At 47.5% G+C, this 21,640-nt stretch overlaps 2 protein-coding genes across 3 annotated transcripts in view; both read right to left on the reverse strand.

The window, feature by feature from the left end:
- Positions 1–843: 843 nt before the first annotated feature.
- Positions 844–9,604, reverse strand: mecp2 (methyl CpG binding protein 2). Of its 2 annotated transcripts, XR_013767268.1 has the most exons (7): positions 9,526–9,604; positions 7,503–7,662; positions 7,211–7,413; positions 6,918–7,111; positions 6,706–6,827; positions 3,510–5,523; positions 844–3,054 (listed from the first exon to the last, which is right to left on the reverse strand). XR_013767268.1 is itself a non-coding variant. In XM_079168044.1 (6 exons), the coding sequence occupies exons 1-6, from the start codon at positions 9,555–9,557 to the stop codon at positions 3,586–3,588; spliced, it is 2,649 nt and encodes an 882-aa protein (XP_079024170.1). In that variant the 5' UTR covers positions 9,558–9,604; the 3' UTR covers positions 844–3,585. The 2 variants fall into 2 exon arrangements, 1 of the variants encoding a protein (XP_079024170.1); XM_079168044.1 differs by having other exon boundaries at positions 844–5,523.
- A 3,805-nt stretch (positions 9,605–13,409) lies between these two features.
- LOC306707695 (voltage-dependent L-type calcium channel subunit alpha-1D-like) overlaps positions 13,410–21,640 on the reverse strand; it is a gene marked incomplete at its 3' end in the record, with an annotated part of 59,780 nt that continues 51,549 nt past the window's right edge. The window contains 10 exon segments of the mRNA XM_079175261.1: positions 13,410–13,673; positions 13,760–13,860; positions 14,182–14,244; positions 14,413–14,446; positions 14,448–14,642; positions 16,155–16,267; positions 16,510–16,646; positions 20,150–20,257; positions 20,692–20,902; positions 21,538–21,598. Coding sequence (XP_079031387.1) covers positions 13,410–13,673; positions 13,760–13,860; positions 14,182–14,244; positions 14,413–14,446; positions 14,448–14,642; positions 16,155–16,267; positions 16,510–16,646; positions 20,150–20,257; positions 20,692–20,902; positions 21,538–21,598 — 1,287 coding nt within the window.

Here is a 21,640-nt window from a genome sequence, read left to right on the forward strand (position 1 = left end):
CATGTCTGTCTTCACGTTCATCACGTTAAAGCGGAGCAGCGCATCATGGGAAGTGTAGTACTCATCGGTCTTTGTGGGCCAATAAATCTGATTGTGATGTGAAGTTTATTAATAACAAGAATCAGAGTTTCTGTTTAATAACTGTGTCTGAAGTATAAAGTACAACATGTACCTCTGAGATGTAGTACAGTATAAAGTACTATATGTACCTCTGAGGTGTAGTACAGTAAAAAGTACTATATGTACCTCTGAGGTGTAGTACAGTATAAAGTACATGTACCTCTGAGATGTAGTACAGTATAAAGTACTATATGTACCTCTGAGATGTAGTACAGTAAAAAGTACTATATGTACCTCTGAGATGTAGTACAGTATAAAGTACTATATGTACCTCTGAGGTGTAGTACAGTAAAAAGTACTATATGTACCTCTGAGGTGTAGTACAGTAAAAAGTACTATATGTACCTCTGAGATGTAGTACAGTATAAAGTACATGTACCTCTGAGGTGTAGTACAGTATAAAGTACAACATGTACCTCTGAGATGTAGTACAGTATAAAGTACTATATGTACCTCTGAGGTGTAGTACAGTAAAAAGTACTATATGTACCTCTGAGGTGTAGTACAGGATAAAGTACTATATGTACCTCTGAGATGTAGTACAGTAAAAAGTACAACATGTACCTCTGAGGTGTAGTACAGGATAAAGTACAATACGTACCCCTTGACGTTATACTAGTAAAAGTATATGAAACTCTGAGATGTAGTGGAGGATAGCTAGGAGGTAAAGTACCTTGAAGTAGTACTAGTCAGAGTAAATCACCAGACGCAGACGGTTCAGGGGACAACAAACGCTTTTAGTTAGAAAGAAAAATAAGAAAACAGGTAAAAACTAGTTTTGTCTACAGCGACAGTGTTTTTTGAAGTTTCACTGAATCCAACCAGAGTAAAAGCAGAATATTCATCCTCAACATGAGCAACTATGAAGTCACCACACACCACGACTAAGTCTAGAAACACAACATGGCTCGGCTGACATGGCGGCTTCTGGCAAGACGCACAATATTAGAGGCACTAAAACTCTGGAACATGCAAATATGGCGGCTGGTTACTGGAGGCTGCCGAGTCCGGTGGAGGGTTCACAGAGGGGCGTTGGATTTAAGCAGCTGCGTGACAGACAGCATGCTGACGGGTGGACCGGGGCCAGAGTATGCAGAGAGGGAGGAGGATCGGCCAGGTGAGAGGAAGAGGCACATTTATCGACATTCACTGATTGGATGATTTCTGGGCCTTGTTAAAGTGCTGGAGCCTCCACATGTGGACTCCGTGATCCACGTCAGACACTCTGGATCCTGGACTTGGTTAAAAAAATATCTCATTAATAAACTACAACTCCCAGGTTGCATTTCACTGACAGACAGCCAATCACAGAGCTTCATGTTAACAGTGTGCTGAAGCTGCAGACGTGGGTTTCTACTGGTCTGTAAATGGTTTTCATGTTCGTAGAAACACAAAACCTGTTTGTGTTGAGGGGTCACTGGGGACAGAACCTCTACTGAGCATGTGCAGTGAGCTACACATGAGGAAGCATTAACGTTGTACTAGTAAGAGTACTTCTGACAACAGTCCTCTGTGTCTCTGTACAGAGAGCTGAAGCCCCGCCCCTTCCTGTTGACCATCACTGGACTTCAGAATAAATGTGTCCAGGCGTCAACATTGGGAGACGAATTAACATGTATGATGTTTGTACATTTAAAAAAACATTTTGTATGTCAGGAAAGTCATAAAACTGTGAAAATACTTGTTAATACAAGTACTTGTTACCAGGAGAACAGAGCTAAACTAGCTCTAACCCTAGCTAGCTAGCTCGTCTTGCTAGCTAGCTAGCGATTGTTTCCCACAAAACTAAACGACACTACGACAGACTTTTAAATGTACGAACATCGTTTGTGTAATTAAGAGCTCAATTCAAACGTTGACTGCTCTACATCATTTTTTCCGAAATAAGTGACCGTGGGAAGGGGGCGGGACTTAAGGCTCTAGGCTGCTAAACTCTAAGCCCGCCCACTTTTTAGTGGTCCAATCAGTGAGAAGGATTTGATTTAAATACCTCTTGTAACTGTTTCACAGAGGATGAAGACTAACTTCAGTGGGACTTTAAACATCTGAGACCTTTTAGTTGATCCTGGTTTCTGGTCCGGTGACCCTGATCATGAGTTCATGTTCTCATATTGAGCTTTAACAACATCTCGTCTTCCTTTGTTTTTATTGGTTCATCCTTCAGGATGGTTCCACGTGAAGCTGAACCGGACCTCGTTCAGTTTTCTTTAACGTCCCCCCCACCCCCTCAATGGTGGCCCCGGCGAGGTGGACCTCAAAGGCCTGCAGGGTCTCCGAGCGACATGCAGGCAGGTTTGATTGTACAAACTGGAGGAGTGCAAACTGTTCCAGACATTCAACACGAAGACGATAAGAAATGAAGTCCATCTCGACCACTGCGGACTGAAATAAAGCTACTGGAGTTAAGTGGGTTTGGTTCGATAGTAAAGGTGCTTCCTTTGGAAACAAAGACAGATTCAATGAAGACCAGAATGGAAGAAGAATCTCTTAACTGGAAGAACAACTCGCTGCATCTGAAACACTTGAAGAAACTAAAAGGTTCCTCCAAGTTCTTCAGATATTTCAAACGATATTCAAAAAGGATTCCAAAGACTTCAGAGCGAGGTGATGGATGTGAGTCCTCGGACATCCGCTACCTGTAGGGGGTCAGTCTGGAAGAAGATGGAACCCTTACAGATCTCCATCTTTTGTTCATGGGAAGGTCTGTAAGGAACCAGTTTAAGGTGCAAACCACCGCCCCACATCACCTCTGAGGCTTCTGATCCAGGACTAGGTTCAGCCAGGAGGACGAGTCTCTCAGACGGGTTCACAGGGTACAGAAACAGTGAGACAGGAAGTTAGATATAGAGATGATCTATCTATTGGTCTATCCGTCCGTCCGTCTCTCTGTCTGACAGACAGCTCCTCTGTATTCATGGTGTATCTGGTGTGAACCTGTGAGTGAGACAGGACTTTAGATGAGGGACAGTCAGCAGCACGTGATGAGTGAAGGACCATCAGTCAATAATATCAGAGTTTAAAGCTGTAAAACAGAGACAAAACAATAAACTATCAAAATACGGAAAACAAAAACAAAAGAAGGGGTTTATATTTCGGAAGCAACGTTTCGTTCAGAGTAATGTGTCGTTAAGCGTTTTTAGTTCCAAACTAACTCCCCCCTCCCCTCGGAGACTAGCGGGACACAACAGCTGCCTTTTGATTATATACACACACACTTTTTTTCATCGTTTTTTTTCCTCTTTGTTTTTCCTATAAAAAGACGATCCGTCCTCCTCCCCAGATCCAGAACTTCAGTCTCCAGACACCATCAGACGAAGTAGAAGCTGCGACAGTCCTACAGCTGAGAGACGTTCTCCTTCTTATCTGAAAACAGTGTAAAATCATTTCACCTCCATGAAGTCACGCTCCTCTTCAACCCGGTGATGGACTCAGTCCGTCAGGCGACCGGTCAGTCGGCCCGACCGATCAGCTGACTCTTTCGCTGACGGCAGTCCGAGACTCTACGGTCTCCTCTCGGCTGGGACAGGGGACGGCGGACTGGGGGACGATGTCTCTGAGCTCCGCCGCCTCTGGCTCCTGCCCCCGGAGCCTCGCCCTACCGTCTGTCCCGGGAACCAGACCGACCCCGGCTACTCCTGGAGGTCCAGAGGGCATGGAGCTGGGAGGCCTCAAGGTGCTGTTTGACCCTCTTTCTCCTCCTGAAACCTCTCTGCTTTCCAAGGCCACGGCCGTCTCCCGTCTCCCCTCCGCTCCGAGGCCTTCTACGCCGACCTCTCGGCTCTGCAGCAGGCTTCCTCGGCCGGCCCGCGTGGTGCTCAGATCTTGGGGCTGTTCGCTCTGGTTCTGTGGAGCCGGGCCCAGGTTGGTCCTGGTTAGGCTGGGAGATGGTCGGGGGGATGAGAGGTGCTGCACATGGGGCCTGTTGAGCTGAGGGTGGGGCTGGGGGCGTGGCTGTGTTTGAATTCGCTGAACGTGTGGTTGTGCTTGGGACTGAGGTGGCCTAGGCTGGGAGAGAGACTGTCTGGGTTGTGATCTGTATTGAGTCTGAAGTTGGTGTTGCAATGGGTGCCTTGTCAGGGGTTGGGGCTGCGCTTGATGCCTGGGTTGCAGGTGAGGTGGAGTTTGGCCTGGGGTCCTGGACTGGGGTTGTGGCGCAGTTCGTGCTGGGGTCGTGGGCTGGGATTGAGGCTGAAGTACTGTTGGAGACTGGGTTTGTGGATGTAGATGCCTTGTTTGGGGCAGATGAATGTGCAGGATGGATGGGGACTGAGAAGGGTGCGACTGAGGTGGCGCAAGCTGTGACTGGGCTTTCTGAGGGGAGGCCTGGGCCTGACTGTGGGTTTGGGGTGGTGGTTGGGACCTTGGTTGGGGCAAGACATGCCTGGTAGGAGAGGGCTGGGGTGCTGGGTACTGAGGCTGGGCTTGGGGCTGACTGGGAGTCTGGGGATGCTGCTGGGAACGGGGTTGTGGTTGGTGCCGAGGTTCAGGCGAGGTCTGAGGGGCAGATTTTGATTGTGGTCTTGGAGGAGCTTGCTGGGTGTGCTGCAATTGTTGGGTGGTGAGCTGAGGCACAGTCTGGGGCTTGGCTTCGGGCCCGGACTGGCTGGAGGGTGCTGAGTGTCCGGAGGCTGGAGGGGGAGGAGGAGGAGGCTGATCCAACGTAGAGGCAGAGGAATGTTGGTGGCGATGATGATGGTGGTGGTGGTGGTGATGATGGTGGTGTTTGTGAGGCGGCCGGTCCTTCCTTTTCTGGCTTTTTGATGGGCTGATGCTACTGCTGCTGCTGCTACTTCTTCCTCCTCCTCCCTTATCACTGACGTCGTCATCTACTTCCTCTCCTCTGCTTCTTCCTTCTCCTGCTGCTATTCCTGTTTTCTCCTTGTGCTTCCTCCCTTTATGCATCTTGTGTCCGTGTGGTTGGCTTTCCTCTGAAGCTGTGGGCTGCTTCTGTGATTGTGATTGGCTCTGCTCAGAGGGGGCGGGCTGAGGTTCTGGGGTTGGAGCTCCTTCCCCTTTACCTGGCTCCCCCTCTAGAGCGACCCTTCTTTGAGTCTCTGTTGTCGTAGCGGTTGGAGTCTGAACACTTTCCACCTCCTCTACTGTCTCTCTCGTTTTACGTTTCTTGATTGGCAGGGCTGTTTCCTGGACGACGAGTTTGGTGGAAGACTCCTTGGCTGCTCTCCGTTTGGCCTCGGCAGCCAAAATTGCAGCTGCAGCGTGGCTCCCGGCTGTTGAGGTCGACGCCGTGGGAGTGGATGGCGCGGCAACCGATGATGCCGCTGTGGCCGAAGCTGGTTTCCTGCCCCGTTTCTTGGGGGTGGTCTGTGGTGGAGCCGGAAGTTCCTGTTCCGATTTCCTCTTCCTGCCGGGACGGGACTTGGGCACCGGGGCCGGAGACACCACCTGTAGGGAATTACAACATCAACAAGTAGCATTAGCATCAACATTGTTACTGCATTTGAAAAACCAAGAACAATGACATATTGGATTATGTACTGCAACAAGGTCTAAGGTGTTCTCTACAAAACATATGTCGACTGGACTGGACAAACTCCCGGAACCTCCGGTATCCTTCAGGAATAAACTGCTGGTAGAATCAGGAGTTCATAAAGACGTTCCTTCCATCAACTGAAGGTTTCCCGTCATGACGAGCAGTTTGTCTAAAGTCCCGTCTCTCTTTCCTGAGTCCTTTTCTGGTTTGCTGGAACCTTTCTCAGGCCCAGTTCTCTATCAACCCCTCAAGACCTTCGGTCTGCACCTGCTGGTTCTTTGGCACCAACGACCACCAAGCCACAACTCTGAGCACCTGAAGGTCCACACAGATTCCACATCCACTCCCTCCCGTGGGAAGTTGAAGACTCCTCAGCCAGTTCAGATTTAGTATTAACTGATTAACAGGTGCTTATCAGTTGGTAACTCTGCTTCTTTCTCTGAAGTTGATCATCAATAAGGGTTTCTGGTACCAGGTACACTCAAACAGTTCATTCAGTGTTCGTTATAGATAAAACTCTGCTCAGGCTCAGTTCCTGTCGCTCTAGGTGGGAGGTAAAGGTCTTTGATTGCCCCTCCACCTCAACTTATTTTATTCGTATGTTTTCTGTACGTTTGCTCTGGTTTCTGCTCTGAGATGTTTAAAGGAGATGCACTCATGACTTCTGGTGACGAGTAGTTCTCTTGAATACCGATGTTGAACACACTTATTGTAAGTCTTAAGCTTTAAGATGATAATTTAAATGGTATTAGAACTTATTAACAGTTAAAAGATATATTCTACAACACTTTCCTGCCTGGATTTTCTGTTCTTCTTATTTTGCTGTGTTCAGAGAGCAGTGGGATCCATGTGGGGGTGTAACCTCGGTCTCTAAGCCGGGTTCTCATCCTCAAACACCGCTCTGTCTTTGTCAAAGCTCATTTTTTCTGAGAGGTCGGAACTCTTTCACATTGAGATTTGTTTTGCTATTGAAAGCTGTAGTTCTCAGTAAATTGGAGGAAGTTGCTCGGGTAGAGTACTTTCAGAGTATTGTTGTGATCCTGAAACTAAATCTCTGATGAATGTATTGATCCCGGATGACCAACCGATCGTACCTTTGAGGCAGTGGAAGGTTCTGCCTTACTGAAGGGCATCTTGACCAGCAGTTTTCCAGGCGTTTTCTCCACCACACGTTTCATGGCCACGCCCTCCGTAGCCTGCCGCACCTTCCCACTGCCTAGGAAACGAGAGACACTGTATGAACTCTGCTAACTGATGACTTCAATTAAATACCTTCAGTTACATCATTTTTTAAGTAAGTTAGTACCTTTGGGCCTCCCCCGGCCTCGTCCCGATGGCTTCACCACCTTGGCTTTCTTGGGGGGACGCTTCTCGCGGCGGGAGGGGCTTCCACGTCCGGTGACGGTGAAATCAAAATCGTTGGGGTCGGTGGTCGTATCGCCGACCTTCTGGAAGTAAGCGATAAGTTCGACTTTGGAACGAAACGCTTTTCCCTCCGAGCTGAAAGAACGGAACCGACAACACGTCGTCTGTAACAACAGGTGACATCATGGGATCGTGAAGAACGGGCACAAACACAAAGGTGGGTTTTGGTTTTACTTGATCAGGTAGACGTCAAACTTCCCCGCCGAGCGTCCGGACTTCCTCTGTTTGAGTTTGCGGGTCCAGCCTTCAGGCAGTGACGGGTCATCGTACAGCGGCCCGCGGTCCCGTATGACGGAGCGCCGCTGCCTCGGAGAACCTGCAGACTCACTGACGGCCTCCGACCCCGGATCTGAGGGGCCCGCCACCGGCTCTGAGGCCTGCAGGACGGAAACGACACGGAACCAGTTTATCAAACTGTATCACATTGTTTATTGACAGCTGACCTCTTGACCTCCTGCACACTTACCTGGGTCTGTGGCTCCGCCCCCGTCTGCAGCACGGCTGTGGTCTCCGCCCCCCGGTCGGCATGGCGACGCTCCCTGCGGGCCTTCTTGGTCTTGCTGTGGGACCCGTCTGTCTCTCTGGAGGGGGGCCGGGGGCCGGCAGCTCCCTCCTCACCCTCCTCCCTGTGGGAAAAAGGAGATGACATCATGCCGTTAACGTCACACACGTTACATCACTGATGACATCACACGGTTGTTTACGTGTATAAAGCAGGAAACAGTCGATCACTTCTCCTTTCAGTTTCCTGATCTCGACTCAAACAAAGATGGCCGCTGGTGATAAATAACACGCCTGCATGCTCAGTTTGTACAACATGAACCTAAATTAAAGTTATTCTTTTGAAGCAACGGGACGTCACGATTGATATTTACTGATAATGTGTTTATGATGATATTGTTTACTAGAACACAACGTTCTTCGTGTTTACTGACCGGTCTGATATCAGATGTTACTGATGTTCAGCATCTGTTCTTCTTCAGCTCTGGAAGCTGAGCGACGTCACGTCGCTCTAAAACCGCTTCCTTTACGTTTGTGTTACTTTTTTTAAAACGTCAAAAACGTCAGAGATTGTTACGGATTTATTAGATCTGACTCTGAGGACGGAGGACCTGGACCCTCCAGGATCTGGTCTTTGTCAACAGAAACTGACGGTTTGTAAAGACCTTCAGGCCTTCAGAGGAGAAGCAGCAGGACGACTGAAGACAGAAACGTTTCACATCCACCAGAGCTGCTGACTGGTCATCAATAAAACTTTATTTATTAGTTTGTTTGAGGACAAAAACATTTGTTTCACTGTTTTGTGACATTTTACAGACGAATCAAGAAAACTAAAGAAAAACTAATGAAATCGATTAAAACACACACACACACACACACACACACACACACATCCATCTTTAAATTAAAGAATATATTTATATATATATATATATATATATATATATATATATATAAAGTATAATAAACCAGCATCACTACTTCTCAGAGTGAAACGTCTTCAAATTCAAAAGTTCAAGAAATGAAAAAATAATCGATTTCTGCTTCAAAAGATCTGAAACGATCGACCGACGATACTATTCATGTATTCATATATTTATATATTAATATATTCATGTATTCATACTCTGTTAGTACTGTCCTTAAGTACACCGTTGACATACTTGTACTTTACTTTAGTATTTACACTTCTACTCTACTACAATGATTGAAAATGCAAAGTTTAATTTGTTAGTATTTATATACTAATCTCTACAATAGTACGCAAAGTATATGCAATTATACTTTGACAAACATTTAAATACTTATATATATGTATATATATATTAACTAGTGATGATAAATGAATAATAACGAGTACTTTAGCTGATAATACTCCTGACCCTCTAACCCTGGACCCTCACCGGGTCGCCTCCCTCAGGTTGAGAACCCGTGTTTATGTGATGATGCAGGTTAAACTCCAACACACACACACACACACACACACACACACACACAGTTACTGCCTGGCTCAGCGGCACTGAGGCAGCGGATATGAGTTCTATGACGTGTGTTCACTAACCGGGTTAGTGAACAGGGTAACCCGGGTTAGTGAACAGGGTAACAGCAGCCTAAACAGCCGGATGAAAACATTCTGTGATGCTAACGTTAGCCTGTTAGCTCGCTGCTCGTCTGACGGACACCTCTCCTCCTCTCCGCCGCCGACCTGACCTCCATCCCGGGTTAGTTGTGTGTGGAAGTCCGCCTTAGCTACGGAGGATCTATAAAGCTAACAGCGCTAGCAATAGCAGCAGCTAAAGTACCAGACTTAGCTAAGTAAGTTGGTGACGTATTCCCGCTAAACCCCGCTCCACGGAGACAGGCCGGGGTACAAATCAACGCACTTTTTACTTCAATAAAAACACAACAGAAGTCGGTGTGCGGTGGTCGGAAGCGGCGGAGCTTTAACGGGAGAATGAAATGTAAAAAAAACAAAAAAAAACACTTACAGTCTCTCCTCTCCGCTCTCCACGGCGGCCATTTTTATTTAAATAAATAATTTTATATTTAAAAAAAAAAAGAGCCTCCAAACATCTCTGCTGCACCCCGCCCCCTCCGACTCCATTTCCAAACGCCGTCAGTCGGTCAAACATCGCGAGATCTGCACGAAGATGAGGTCAACAACACCCACTAAACAGCACGAGCGCAGGGGCGGAGTAAGTCTCACGAGATGTGAACTCCTCGGTCACACTGAGGCGTTCAGGGACTCGATCTGAGATCTGTACAAAACAAAACTGAACTGAAATTAACTTTAAAGAATCAGTTTCTGCTTTATTAACTATTAATACTTCAAGAAAAACACACAGAATGAAAACAGTGAATAAGAAAGAGTTAATGAAACAAAATATGATCAAATAAAATAATAAAAATAATAACAAATAAACTCAAATATTTACGAAATGTATGACAAATAGAATAAAGAATTAAATTAACAAATATGAACTTACACAACAACACAAAACAAATGATGGTGGGGCAGAATTAAATATCACTACAGTGATCATAATGTTTATTATTAACATCTGGACAGTTTGAGTGTCTCTCATGCTTTTATTTAGTCTCTTTACTAACAGATGTGCTTTAGTTTAGATGTTCCAACTAAACTCTGTTCAACGGTTCAACTAAAAAAGACAAAGAAGAAGAAAAAGAAAAAGAGAAGAAATCATCTGGAAGCTGAGATTTAAACAGGAACAGCTTCCTGTTTCAGGGTCAAGAGTATCACAATAAAAGCATCCCAGAACAAGCTGGAGTTAACTTCATCACAGTAGAAACAGGTTAGTCTAGAGTTAATATCAGCTGATCACAGTTTAAACAGTGGTGGCCGTCAGGGCCTGCAAAGCCTTCTCTGCTGGCCTAAACAGAATCACAAAGTTATAGATATTTTATAATTTAATCATTTTTCTTAAATACACTACACATAATTTATAAAGATATGTTTCCCATTATTATAACGACTTAATGCCCCCTGTTCACTTCATGTTAGCCACAAAATCCTCGCCCTTCTTGATAGAAGACTTCAGCTCAGTCATGGCATCGGCGACCAGCTTCTCCTCGAAGGCAGTCAGCTTGCCCAGCCCGAGGTTCTTCTCAGCTGCTCTGCTTCAGTGCAGCTTGTTTTAAGTAGAGCTTTCATCCAATCAGAGTTCACCTCTGTGTCTCTAGGTAGAAGAGAGGCCCCAGGCCTGCAGACTCACCAGTGAATCCATGTGCAGTTTAAGTGAATGGGGACGATGTTGTTGATTGGCATAGTGTTCAACCAATCAGATCTTTAGTTTGACATGTTGGGCGTATTCTTTGACGTGTCAGAGCTGCTAGCTGGCCTACAGCTATGTCAGCATTAACACACAGCTCAGTTTTCAGGAGCAGCTCTGCAGTGAGGTGCAGCGTGAGCTGTGATTGGTCAGTGGGCGAGCACGTGACTATCGTGAAACAAAACTTAACATCAGAGGCTTAGTCTGAGTAGTAAGAGTTCAAATTGAAAGATATGGAAGAAATTATGACATTTTTTGCATTTTCTTGGTGTAGATTTTTTTTTTTTTTACCTAGCTTTGTTTTTTAACACTCAGTGGCTGAAGGAGGAGAAACGGATTAGTGAGTTGGGATTTAACCGTGAGATTAAACTTTGTCAACAAAGAAAGGAGGATGGAGTTTGTCTTTAAGTGATCAGCATTTGGTAAGTCAACTGCGTTTGTTTTTTTACATCTAATGTCTGAATGGCCCTCGAGTGTGTAGCAGAACACGTGTTGCTGCTGCTGTTTTCCCGTTAAGCTAGTTAGCATAACTTCCCAGAACACTTGCGGGGCCTCAGCTGTTTTTTGTTTTGCTCCGGGTTCAGAGGTCACACAGACCGTTGCCTCCTACGTGAGCGCAGAAAACATTATATTTCCCACAATTTAAGCTTCTGTATTTTCCAAATGCACTAGTATTATTCAAATGTATTGTTCGGTTTGTAAGCCTTGTACGAACAGTTTAATACGAATACGTACATAGTTACAGCCCTAGAAACGAATAATAACCGTAGCTGTGGCGTCACAATTAGGTTATTAGGAGGTTATTATTTCTCTTTCTTTCCTTTTTTCTTTAGAAAAGTACTTTCATATTTTATATTCAGAGGAAGTGTATCGTTCTGTTCATAAGCAATGTAAGCAGTAAATTACACACAATTTACAAGTCAAGTAAGAAGTCAAAGCAAACAGACATCAGCTGATCTTCACTCTTTATTTCAGGTAAAGTTCAGACGGACACAGAATCTCAAGAGGATTTTTTGGGAGATTAAAAAGCCCTTAATGGTGAGAAACTGTCCAAACTGATGGGAAGAAGAAAAAAAGAAAAGATCACGGAGACACAAAGACAGAAACATCAGAGAAGCGTCTCTGTGAGAATAAAAAAGATCTCTTCAGTCCATCGTCTTCATTTATGAGAAGAAAAATACATCAAATATTTAAACACAATGTTTAACAGCATTAAAAACACATCAGAGATCCAGAAGCTCACAGATTCACAGTGAAAACACATAAGTCACTGTTGACTTCCATCTTAATTTAACATGATTATGTAACTAATGATAATTTATCCCTAATCCGAACCACCACCATCCTACGTCCTGCTAAACCACCACCATCCTACGTCCTGCTAAACCACCACCATTCTACGTCCTGCTAAACCACCACCATCCTACGTCCTGCTAAACCACCACCATTCTACGTCCTGCTAAACCACCACCATCCTACGTCCTGCTAAACCACCACCATCCTACGTCCTGCTAAACCACCACCATCCGGGTGAAATACAAAGTTTCTCCGGGAGTCCGTGTCTTCAAAATGCTTCACTTTGATGTAGTTTCTAAAGCTAATCAGTTACAGCACAATGCTAATCTTTGTGTAGCTTGTTAGCGGAAACCACATCGGAACCAGGAGACAAAAGCTTTTTCCAAAGCTTCACGTGTTAAAGCTGCATTCTCTCTAGTGTCCACCAGGGGGCGACTCCTCTGGTTGTATAGAAGTCTATGAGAAAATGACTCTACTTCTCTCTTGATTTATTACCTCAGTAAACATTGTAAACATGAGTTTATGGTCTCAATCTCTAGTTTCAAGTCTTCTTCAATACAGCATGATGTTCATTTAGTACATGATGGTCCATTTAGATTCACACAGACCATAAAGCAGGGGATGCTTTAGGGGCGGGGCTACACAGTGATTGACAGGTCTCTACCAGAGACGTATACGGCGTCTCTACGTCACTCCTCCTCAGTCCAGATATGGTCACTTCCTGTTCACTGGTTGCAAAGAAAACAAGATGGCGACGTACAAAATGTCCACAAACCGATGAGAGGCGTCATGACGACTACGTCCTCTTCTTATATTCAGTCTGTGGTCTGAACTCAGTGCTCAGTTATCCATCAATGTTTGGTCGCTGCTGTTAACTCTCAGTGTAAGCTAACGCTGAACAACAGCTGACGTTTTTGGTTTGGGTGTATTTTTTCACTTTTGATGTAGCTAAGCTAGCTCAAAGATTATCTTTGTGTTACTACCTGGAAATGCTTTGAATTATAAATTACAAAATGACAACACAACCTGTCTAACTGCCAACAATGCATTGTGGGTAAAGTGTGATTCTGTGCAGCTTAGTGGCGTTCACCACGTTAACGAGCCAATGAGACGCGACCCTCTGCTGGCGGCCATCTTCATCTATTTTTCCCGAATGTCATCAGTCAGTGTTACTTTTATTAAGCTCCGCCCTCCTCTCTGTCCTGGCCCCCTTATTGGTTCAATGTCCTGTGAATCACTGATGTCTATCTCAGTCTCGTCTCTGATTGGTTCCGAGCATCAGCCCATCAGAATGATGTCACACAGGTCATCTCGTCAGCCAGCTCGTCCTCGTCGCGGCCCGTCCTGATTGGCTCCTCGTCGCTGTAGAGTGCGATGGAGTCGGCGGCAGCGCTGTTGAGCAAACCGTGGCTCCCGGTGCCGAGGAGGTCGCTGGCAGCCGACTCCATCTCGTCAACCGTCATGTGACACGCATCAGCGATCTCCCGCTTCGCGAACGCCACGAACTTGGGATCCCGAGCGTAAAGACCGAGACCCTCCGAGATCAGAACCTGTAGAGACCAGCACAGAGAATCAGGAACTGTAGGTCGTCTTTAAGTTGCCGATCAATGTCAGCGATCGATCAATGTCTCCTCACCGCCTCCACCAGACTGTCTGCTGATCCTCGCTTCTCCGTCAGCTGAGCGCCGAGCTGTGAGGGAACTCTGAGGGTGGTGTAGGCTCTGTAGGGGGGAGGAGCTACAACCACAGTCACATGACACATTCAGACGACAACAGAAAACAGCTGTCCAAGATCACATAACTATACTAGTATATAGTATACTATGTATTCATTCAGTATGTACTGCATACTAATGTACTAAATACTACGCACTCACTCAGTATGTACGCCACATATGATGCCATTAGAATGCACATAACATATTTATTTTTCGTGCAGTTTTATGTTTAGTAAGAATATTATAATGACATGTTTATGTGTCAGAGGTTCACCTATTTAAAACCACGTCAAAGATTATTCTCTTATATATTATCTGTGTGTTTGTTCATACTTCCTACCTGATGTCCCTGCAGGGCCACCGTACCAGGCCGGTCTGGGTGCTGCACCGGTCACATTGACCCCTGATGGATAAATAGAGTTTAAAGCTCAGTGGACCTTCTGTAGTTTATGCTTCACTGTTAGCATAGAGCCTATTGTTAGCATGTAAGCTACAATCACTTCATACAACACATGCTACATTGTTACCACTGAGGCTTTTGGGACATATGAAACATCTCAGTTCTCCTCACCTCTTCCTGCGCCTCCTTTCTTACCCTCTCCTCCTCCTCCCTCTCCTCCTCCTCCTCCTCCTCCTCCTCCTCCCCCCCCCCCCCCCCCAGGGTGGGCTGCCTTCCTCCTCCACCAGGATGAGAGGAGCGTAGAGGAGGCGACCGCGGCGGGGACACGGGTTTGCCCAGGAGGCCGAGGAGGCTGCCAAGGATCGACCGGAGGAGTGACGAGACTCATAACTGCTAAATGTCTGCCGAGGAAGAGGAGGAGAGGATGGTTACCTGTGTGTGTTACCTGTGTGCGTTACCTGCGCGTGTTACCTGTGTGTGTGTTACCTGTGTGCGTTACCTGCGTGCGTTACCTGTGTGTGTGTGTTACCTGTGTGCGTTACCTGTGTGTGTGTGTTACCTGTGTGCATTACCTGTGTGTGTTACCTGCGTGCGTTACCTGCGTGCGTTACCTGCGTGCGTTACCTGCGTGCGTAACCTGCGTGCGTTACCTGCGTGCGTTACCTGCGTGCGTTACCTGCGTGCGTTACCTGCGTGCGTAACCTGCGTGCGTTACCTGCATGTGTAACCTGTGTGCGTTACCTGTGTGTGTGTGTTACCTGCGTGCGTTACCTGCGTGCGTTACCTGCGTGCGTTACCTGTGTGCGTTACCTGCGTGTGTAACCTGTGTGCGTTACCTGTGTGTGTGTGTTACCTGTGTGCATTACCTGTGTGTGTTACCTGTGTGCGTTACCTGCGTGTGTAACCTGTGTGCGTTACCTGCGTGCGTTACCTGCGTGCGTTACCTGTGTGTGTGTGTTACCTGTGTGCGTTACCTGCGTGCGTAACCTGCGTGCGTTACCTGTGTGCGTTACCTGTGTGTGTTACCTGTGTGTGTTACCTGTGTGCGTAACCTGTGTGTGTGTGTTACCTGTGTGCGTTACCTGCGTGCGTAACCTGTGTGCGTTACCTGTGTGTGTGTGTTACCTGTGTGCGTTACCTGCGTGCGTAACCTGTGTGTGTTACCTGTGTGCGTAACCTGTGTGTGTGTGTTACCTGTGTGCGTTACCTGCGTGCGTTACCTGTGTGTGTTACCTGTGTGCGTAACCTGTGTGTGTGTGTTACCTGTGTGCGTAACCTGCGTGCGTAACCTGTGTGCGTTACCTGTGTGTGTGTGTTACCTGTGTGCGTTACCTGCGTGCGTAACCTGTGTGCGTTACCTGTGTGTGTGTGTTACCTGTGTGCGTTACCTGCGTGCGTAACCTGCGTGCGTTACCTGTGTGCGTTACCTGTGTGCGTAACCTGTGTGTGTGTGTTACCTGTGTGCGTTACCTGCGTGCGTAACCTGTGTGCGTTACCTGTGTGTGTGTGTTACCTATGTGCATTATCTGTGTGTGTTACCTGTGTGCGTTACCTGCGTGTGTAACCTGTGTGCGTTACCTGCGTGCGTTACCTGCGTGTGTAACCTGTGTGCGTTACCTGTGTGTGTGTTACCTGTGTGTGTTACCTGTGTGCGTTACCTGTGTGCGTTACCTGTGTGCGTTACCTGTGTGTGTGTTACCTGTGTGTGTTACCTGTGTGCGTTACCTGTGTGCGTTACCTGTGTGTGTGTTACCTGTGTGCGTTACCTGCGTGTGTAACCTGTGTGCGTTACCTGCGTGCGTTACCTGCGTGCGTTACCTGCGTGCGTTACCTGCGTGCGTTACCTGTGTGTGTGTTACCTGTGTGTGTTACCTGTGTGCGTTACCTGTGTGCGTTACCTGTGTGTGTGTTACCTGTGTGCGTGTGCGGCGTGGTGGGGAGGTGGGGTGGTAGGTGCCTGGGATCGGCAGGTCGTCGCTGCTTCCCTGTCTCCTCAAACACTGGATGTTGAACGATGGTTTCCGACCTGACAGAGGACAATGAAACAAACGCATCCGTTCACCTGTTAGATTATATTTATACAACAATGGACGACAGTAATAAATGAGATGAATCTTAAAACAAGATAACGTTAAATGTGAGATGAGAAAATTAGATTAGAGGAGATTTAATGTTAAAATCTGCACTTCATCTCAGTAATCTCGTATCATCTCGTCGGATTTCATTTGGTTAACTGTGACATCACAGCATGACATCATCAGGTAGAACCTGTGGGCGTGGCCGGAAGTAGGCGTCTCCGGGTCGTCCTCCTGGCCTCGCTGTATCCGTTACTATAGCTAATGTTGGAGTAGGGGGCGTGGCCATCGTAGTGGTCTCTGTACAGAAGAAGCTCGTCAGGGTGATGTCTGCAACACAGAGAGGGGTCTATCTGAGTCCGTACCTGTCTCTCTGTCTGTGTGTGTACCTGTCTCTCTGCGTACCTGTCTCTGTGTGTGTACCTGTCTGTCTGTCTGTGTGCGTACCTGTCTGTGTGCGTACCTGTCTGTGTGTGTACCTGTCTGTGTGCGTACCTGTCTGTGTGCGTACCTGTCTGTGTGTGTACCTGTCTCTCTGTCTGTGTGCGTACCTGTCTGTCTGTCTGTGTGCGTACCTGTCTGTGTGCGTACCTTTCTGTGTGCGTACCTGTCTGTGTGCGTACCTGTCTGTGTGTGTACCTGTCTGTGTGCGTACCTGTCTGTCTGTCTGTGTCCGTACCTGTCTGTGTGTGTACCTGTCTGTGTGCGTACCTGTCTGTGTGTGTACCTGTCTGTGTGTGTACCTGTCTGTGTGCGTACCTGTCTGTGTGTGTACCTGTCTGTCCGTCTGTGTCCGTACCTGTCTGTGTGCGTACCTGTCTGTGTGCGTACCTGTCTGTGTGCGTACCTGTCTGTGTGTGTACCTGTGTGTGTACCTGTCTGTCTGTCTGTGTCCGTACCTGTCTGTGTGCGTACCTGTCTGTGTGCGTACCTGTCTGTGTGCGTACCTGTCTGTGTGTGTACCTGTCTGTCTGTCTGTGTCCGTACCTGTCTGTGTGCGTACCTGTCTGTGTGTGTACCTGTCTGTCTGTCTGTGTCCGTACCTGTCTGTGTGCGTACCTGTCTGTCTGTCTGTGTGCGTACCTGTCTGTGTGCGTACCTGTCTGTGTGTGTACCTGTCTGTCTGTCTGTGTGCGTACCTGTCTGTGTGCGTACCTGTCTGTGTGCGTACCTGTCTGTGTGTGTACCTGTCTGTCTGTCTGTGTCCGTACCTGTCTCTCTGCGTACCTGTCTGTGTGCGTACCTGTCTGTGTGTGTACCTGTCTCTGTGTGCGTACCTGTCTGTGTGCGTACCTGTCTGTGTGCGTACCTGTCTGTGTGTGTACCTGTCTCTGTGTGTGTACCTGTCTGTCTGTCTGTGTGCGTACCTGTCTGTGTGCGTACCTGTCTGTGTGTGTACCTGTCTCTGTGTGTGTACCTGTCTGTCTGTCTGTGTGCGTACCTGTCTGTGTGCGTACCTGTCTGTGTGCGTACCTGTCTGTCTGTCTGTGTGCGTACCTGTCTGTGTGCGTACCTGTCTGTGTGTGTACCTGTCTCTGTGTGTGTACCTGTCTGTCTGTCTGTGTGCGTACCTGTCTGTGTGCGTACCTGTCTGTGTGCGTACCTGTCTGTCTGTCTGTGTGCGTACCTGTCTGTGTGCGTACCTGTCTGTGTGCGTACCTGTCTGTGTGCGTACCTGTCTGTGTGCGTACCTGTCTGTGTGTGTACCTGTCTCTGTGTGTGTACCTGTCTGTCTGTCTGTGTGCGTACCTGTCTGTGTGTGTACCTGTCTCTGTGTGCGTACCTGTCTGTGTGTGTACCTGTCTGTGTGTGTACCTGTCTCTGTGTGTGTACCTGTCTGTCTGTCTGTCTGTGTGCGTACCTGTCTGTGTGTGTACCTGTCTGTGTGCGTACCTGTCTGTGTGCGTACCTGTCTGTGTGCGTACCTGTCTGTGTGCGTACCTGTCTGTGTGTGTACCTGTCTGTCTGTCTGTGTCCGTACCTGTCTGTGTGCGTACCTGTCTGTGTGTGTACCTGTCTGTCTGTCTGTGTCCGTACCTGTCTGTGTGCGTACCTGTCTGTCTGTCTGTGTCCGTACCTGTCTGTGTGCGTACCTGTCTGTGTGCGTACCTGTCTGTCTGTCTGTGTGCGTACCTGTCTGTGTGCGTACCTGTCTGTGTGTGTACCTGTCTGTCTGTCTGTGTCCGTACCTGTCTCTCTGCGTACCTGTCTGTGTGCGTACCTGTCTGTGTGTGTACCTGTCTCTGTGTGCGTACCTGTCTGTGTGCGTACCTGTCTGTGTGCGTACCTGTCTGTGTGTGTACCTGTCTCTGTGTGTGTACCTGTCTGTCTGTCTGTGTGCGTACCTGTCTGTGTGCGTACCTGTCTGTGTGTGTACCTGTCTCTGTGTGTGTACCTGTCTGTCTGTCTGTGTGCGTACCTGTCTGTGTGCGTACCTGTCTGTGTGCGTACCTGTCTGTCTGTCTGTGTGCGTACCTGTCTGTGTGCGTACCTGTCTGTGTGTGTACCTGTCTCTGTGTGTGTACCTGTCTGTCTGTCTGTGTGCGTACCTGTCTGTGTGCGTACCTGTCTGTGTGCGTACCTGTCTGTCTGTCTGTGTGCGTACCTGTCTGTGTGCGTACCTGTCTGTGTGCGTACCTGTCTGTGTGTGTACCTGTCTCTGTGTGTGTACCTGTCTGTCTGTCTGTGTGTGTACCTGTCTCTGTGTGCGTACCTGTCTGTGTGTGTACCTGTCTGTGTGTGTACCTGTCTCTGTGTGTGTACCTGTCTGTCTGTCTGTGTGCGTACCTGTCTGTGTGTGTACCTGTCTGTGTGCGTACCTGTCTGTGTGCGTACCTGTCTGTGTGCGTACCTGTCTGTGTGTGTACCTGTCTGTGTGTGTACCTGTCTGTGTGTGTACCTGTCTGTCTGTCTGTGTGCGTACCTGTCTGTGTGCGTACCTGTCTGTGTGTGTACCTGTCTGTGTGTGTACCTGTCTGTGTGTGTACCTGTCTGTCTGTCTGTGTGCGTACCTGTCTGTGTGCGTACCTGTCTGTGTGTGTACCTGTCTGTGTGCGTACCTGTCTGTGTGTGTACCTGTCTCTGTGTGTGTACCTGTCTGTCTGTCTGTGTGCGTACCTGTCTGTGTGCGTACCTGTCTGTGTGCGTACCTGTCTGTGTGCGTACCTGTCTGTCTGTCTGTGTGCGTACCTGTCTGTGTGCGTACCTGTCTGTGTGCGTACCTGTCTGTGTGCGTACCTGTCTGTGTGCGTACCTGTCTGTGTGTGTACCTGTCTGTGTGCGTACCTGTCTGTGTGCGTACCTGTCTGTGTGTGTACCTGTCTCTGTGTGTGTACCTGTCTGTGTGTGTACCTGTCTGTGTGCGTACCTGTCTGTGTGCGTACCTGTCTGTGTGCGTACCTGTCTCTGTGTGTGTACCTGTCTGTGTGTGTACCTGTCTGTGTGTGTACCTGTCTCTGTGTGTGTACCTGTCTGTCTGTCTGTGTGCGTACCTGTCTGTGTGCGTACCTGTCTGTGTGCGTACCTGTCTGTGTGCGTACCTGTCTGTGTGTGTACCTGTCTGTCTGTCTGTGTGCGTACCTGTCTGTGTGTGTACCTGTCTCTGTGTGCGTACCTGTCTGTGTGCGTACCTGTCTGTGTGTGTACCTGTCTGTCTGTCTGTGTGCGTACCTGTCTGTGTGCGTACCTGTCTCTGTGTGCGTACCTGTCTCTGTGTGTGTACCTGTCTGTGTGTGTACCTGTCTGTGTGTGTACCTGTCTGTGTGCGTACCTGTCTGTGTGCGTACCTGTCTGTGTGCGTACCTGTCTGTGTGCGTACCTGTCTGTGTGCGTACCTGTCTCTGGAGGTGATGCTGTCGTTGTCCTCCTCTCTGCTGTAGTAACCCTGCTCTCCGTACGTCTCCATGTCTCCATTCCTCCAGTATCGGTCCCTTGAATCCCTCCTGCAGAATGAAAGGTTTTGATTGGCTGAGACAAGGAAGTGACACAAGCTGCAGTTCAGCCAATGACCACTAGAGGGTCGGGTTATCATGGGGTCATGGAGTCATACAGGAACTGCATCACCTGGTGTGTTTATAGAAATATTAATACTAATACTCAGTGGTGGGCCGTCAGGGCCAGCTAAGCCTTCTCTGCTGGCCTTTTAGTTCAGAGGTCACAGTCCGTCGTCTGTTACGTGAGCGCAGTCCACCGAAAACATTATATTTCCCACAATTTAAGCTTCTGCATTTTCCAAATGCACGAGTATTATTGTAACGTATTGTTCGGTTGGTGAGCCTCGTACCGGTTTATTATTAATATGTGTATTGTTAGACTCGTATCTGTAGCAGGACAGCACAGGAGGCCCAGGTATGAAATGCAACAGTACTATCAGCACCTGCTGTGTTTGTGGTGTGCTGGTCTCTTGTGGTCTCCGTTCTTCGCTGATGGTCGGCGGTGATGGTGAATGTTAAAAGACGACCTTCTGTTGTTTTCACGCCGTAGATGTTCGTCGTGTTCGCTGCCGTTCGGCATCTTAGTGAGAGAACCGACCCGGTGGATCAGACCTCCGTTAGACATGCTGCCATCTCCAACCGGTCCACCGGGACCTGCAGGGAGACCGGCTGTTATTATGAATGAAACTTCTTTCTACGTCTTTATATCGTTTCATCAAATCAAAGACAAACCAGAGAAGCTGCTTTATTCTCTGTTCTTTGTGTATTTTCTTTTCTTTTACTTTGTTTCCTAGTTGAACAAAGTCAATAACTGACCGTTGTAACTTTTTCCTTCGGAGTTTGTTTTGTCAAAAGGATTTTCTTATTTATAAGTTTTGAGCGTTCAGACTCTTTATGAGACTCAGAGATAAAACATTCAAGCTGAAGATTTCTACATCAACGTCATTTTTACATGAATCATTGTCAAAAAGAAAGAAAAGTTTAAATTCATAAAAATGTAAAGTCAGACACTATGAGTTGATTCATTAGTTGATTGACATTAACTTACTTTTTTAGATTTCAGTGATTTAAATAAAATCCTCAAATGTGAATATTTCTAATTTTTCTACGAGAGTAAAATTAATATATTTTTATGTTGTTTTTAATACTTTCACATCAGTCGAGTAATAATATACAGATTCATTCATTAATAGTTAATTAATAGTATTTTTCCTTCGTCTGATAATAAATAATCTCATCTCAACCTGTCGTAACCACGGTAACATCTAGAGTCACATGACGTTGTTTACCGGTGGGCGTGGTCAGCACGGAGCCTCGCCGGTCTCTCTCCAGGCCGACGCCGTCGTCCCCCTGCAGAGACAGATCAGCTGTTCACAGACGGACAGACGGACG

The sequence above is a fragment of the Pholis gunnellus genome (genome assembly GCF_910591455.1).
Source record: "Pholis gunnellus genome assembly, chromosome: 2".
NCBI lineage: Eukaryota > Metazoa > Chordata > Actinopteri > Perciformes > Pholidae > Pholis > Pholis gunnellus.

Bases quoted from the DNA above. Each gene is read 5' to 3' on its own strand.
- mecp2 (XM_079168044.1), bottom strand. From the start codon at position 9,557: ATGGCCGCCGTGGAGAGCGGAGAGGAGAGACT. The intron at 7,414-7,502 runs GTAAGTGTGCAG...TCCGTCCTGCAG, and splicing joins GGGCGGAGCCACAGACCCAG to GCCTCAGAGCCGGTGGCGGG. The intron at 6,828-6,917 runs GTACTAACTTAC...CTCGTTTCCTAG, and splicing joins AGGCCGGGGGAGGCCCAAAG to GCAGTGGGAAGGTGCGGCAG.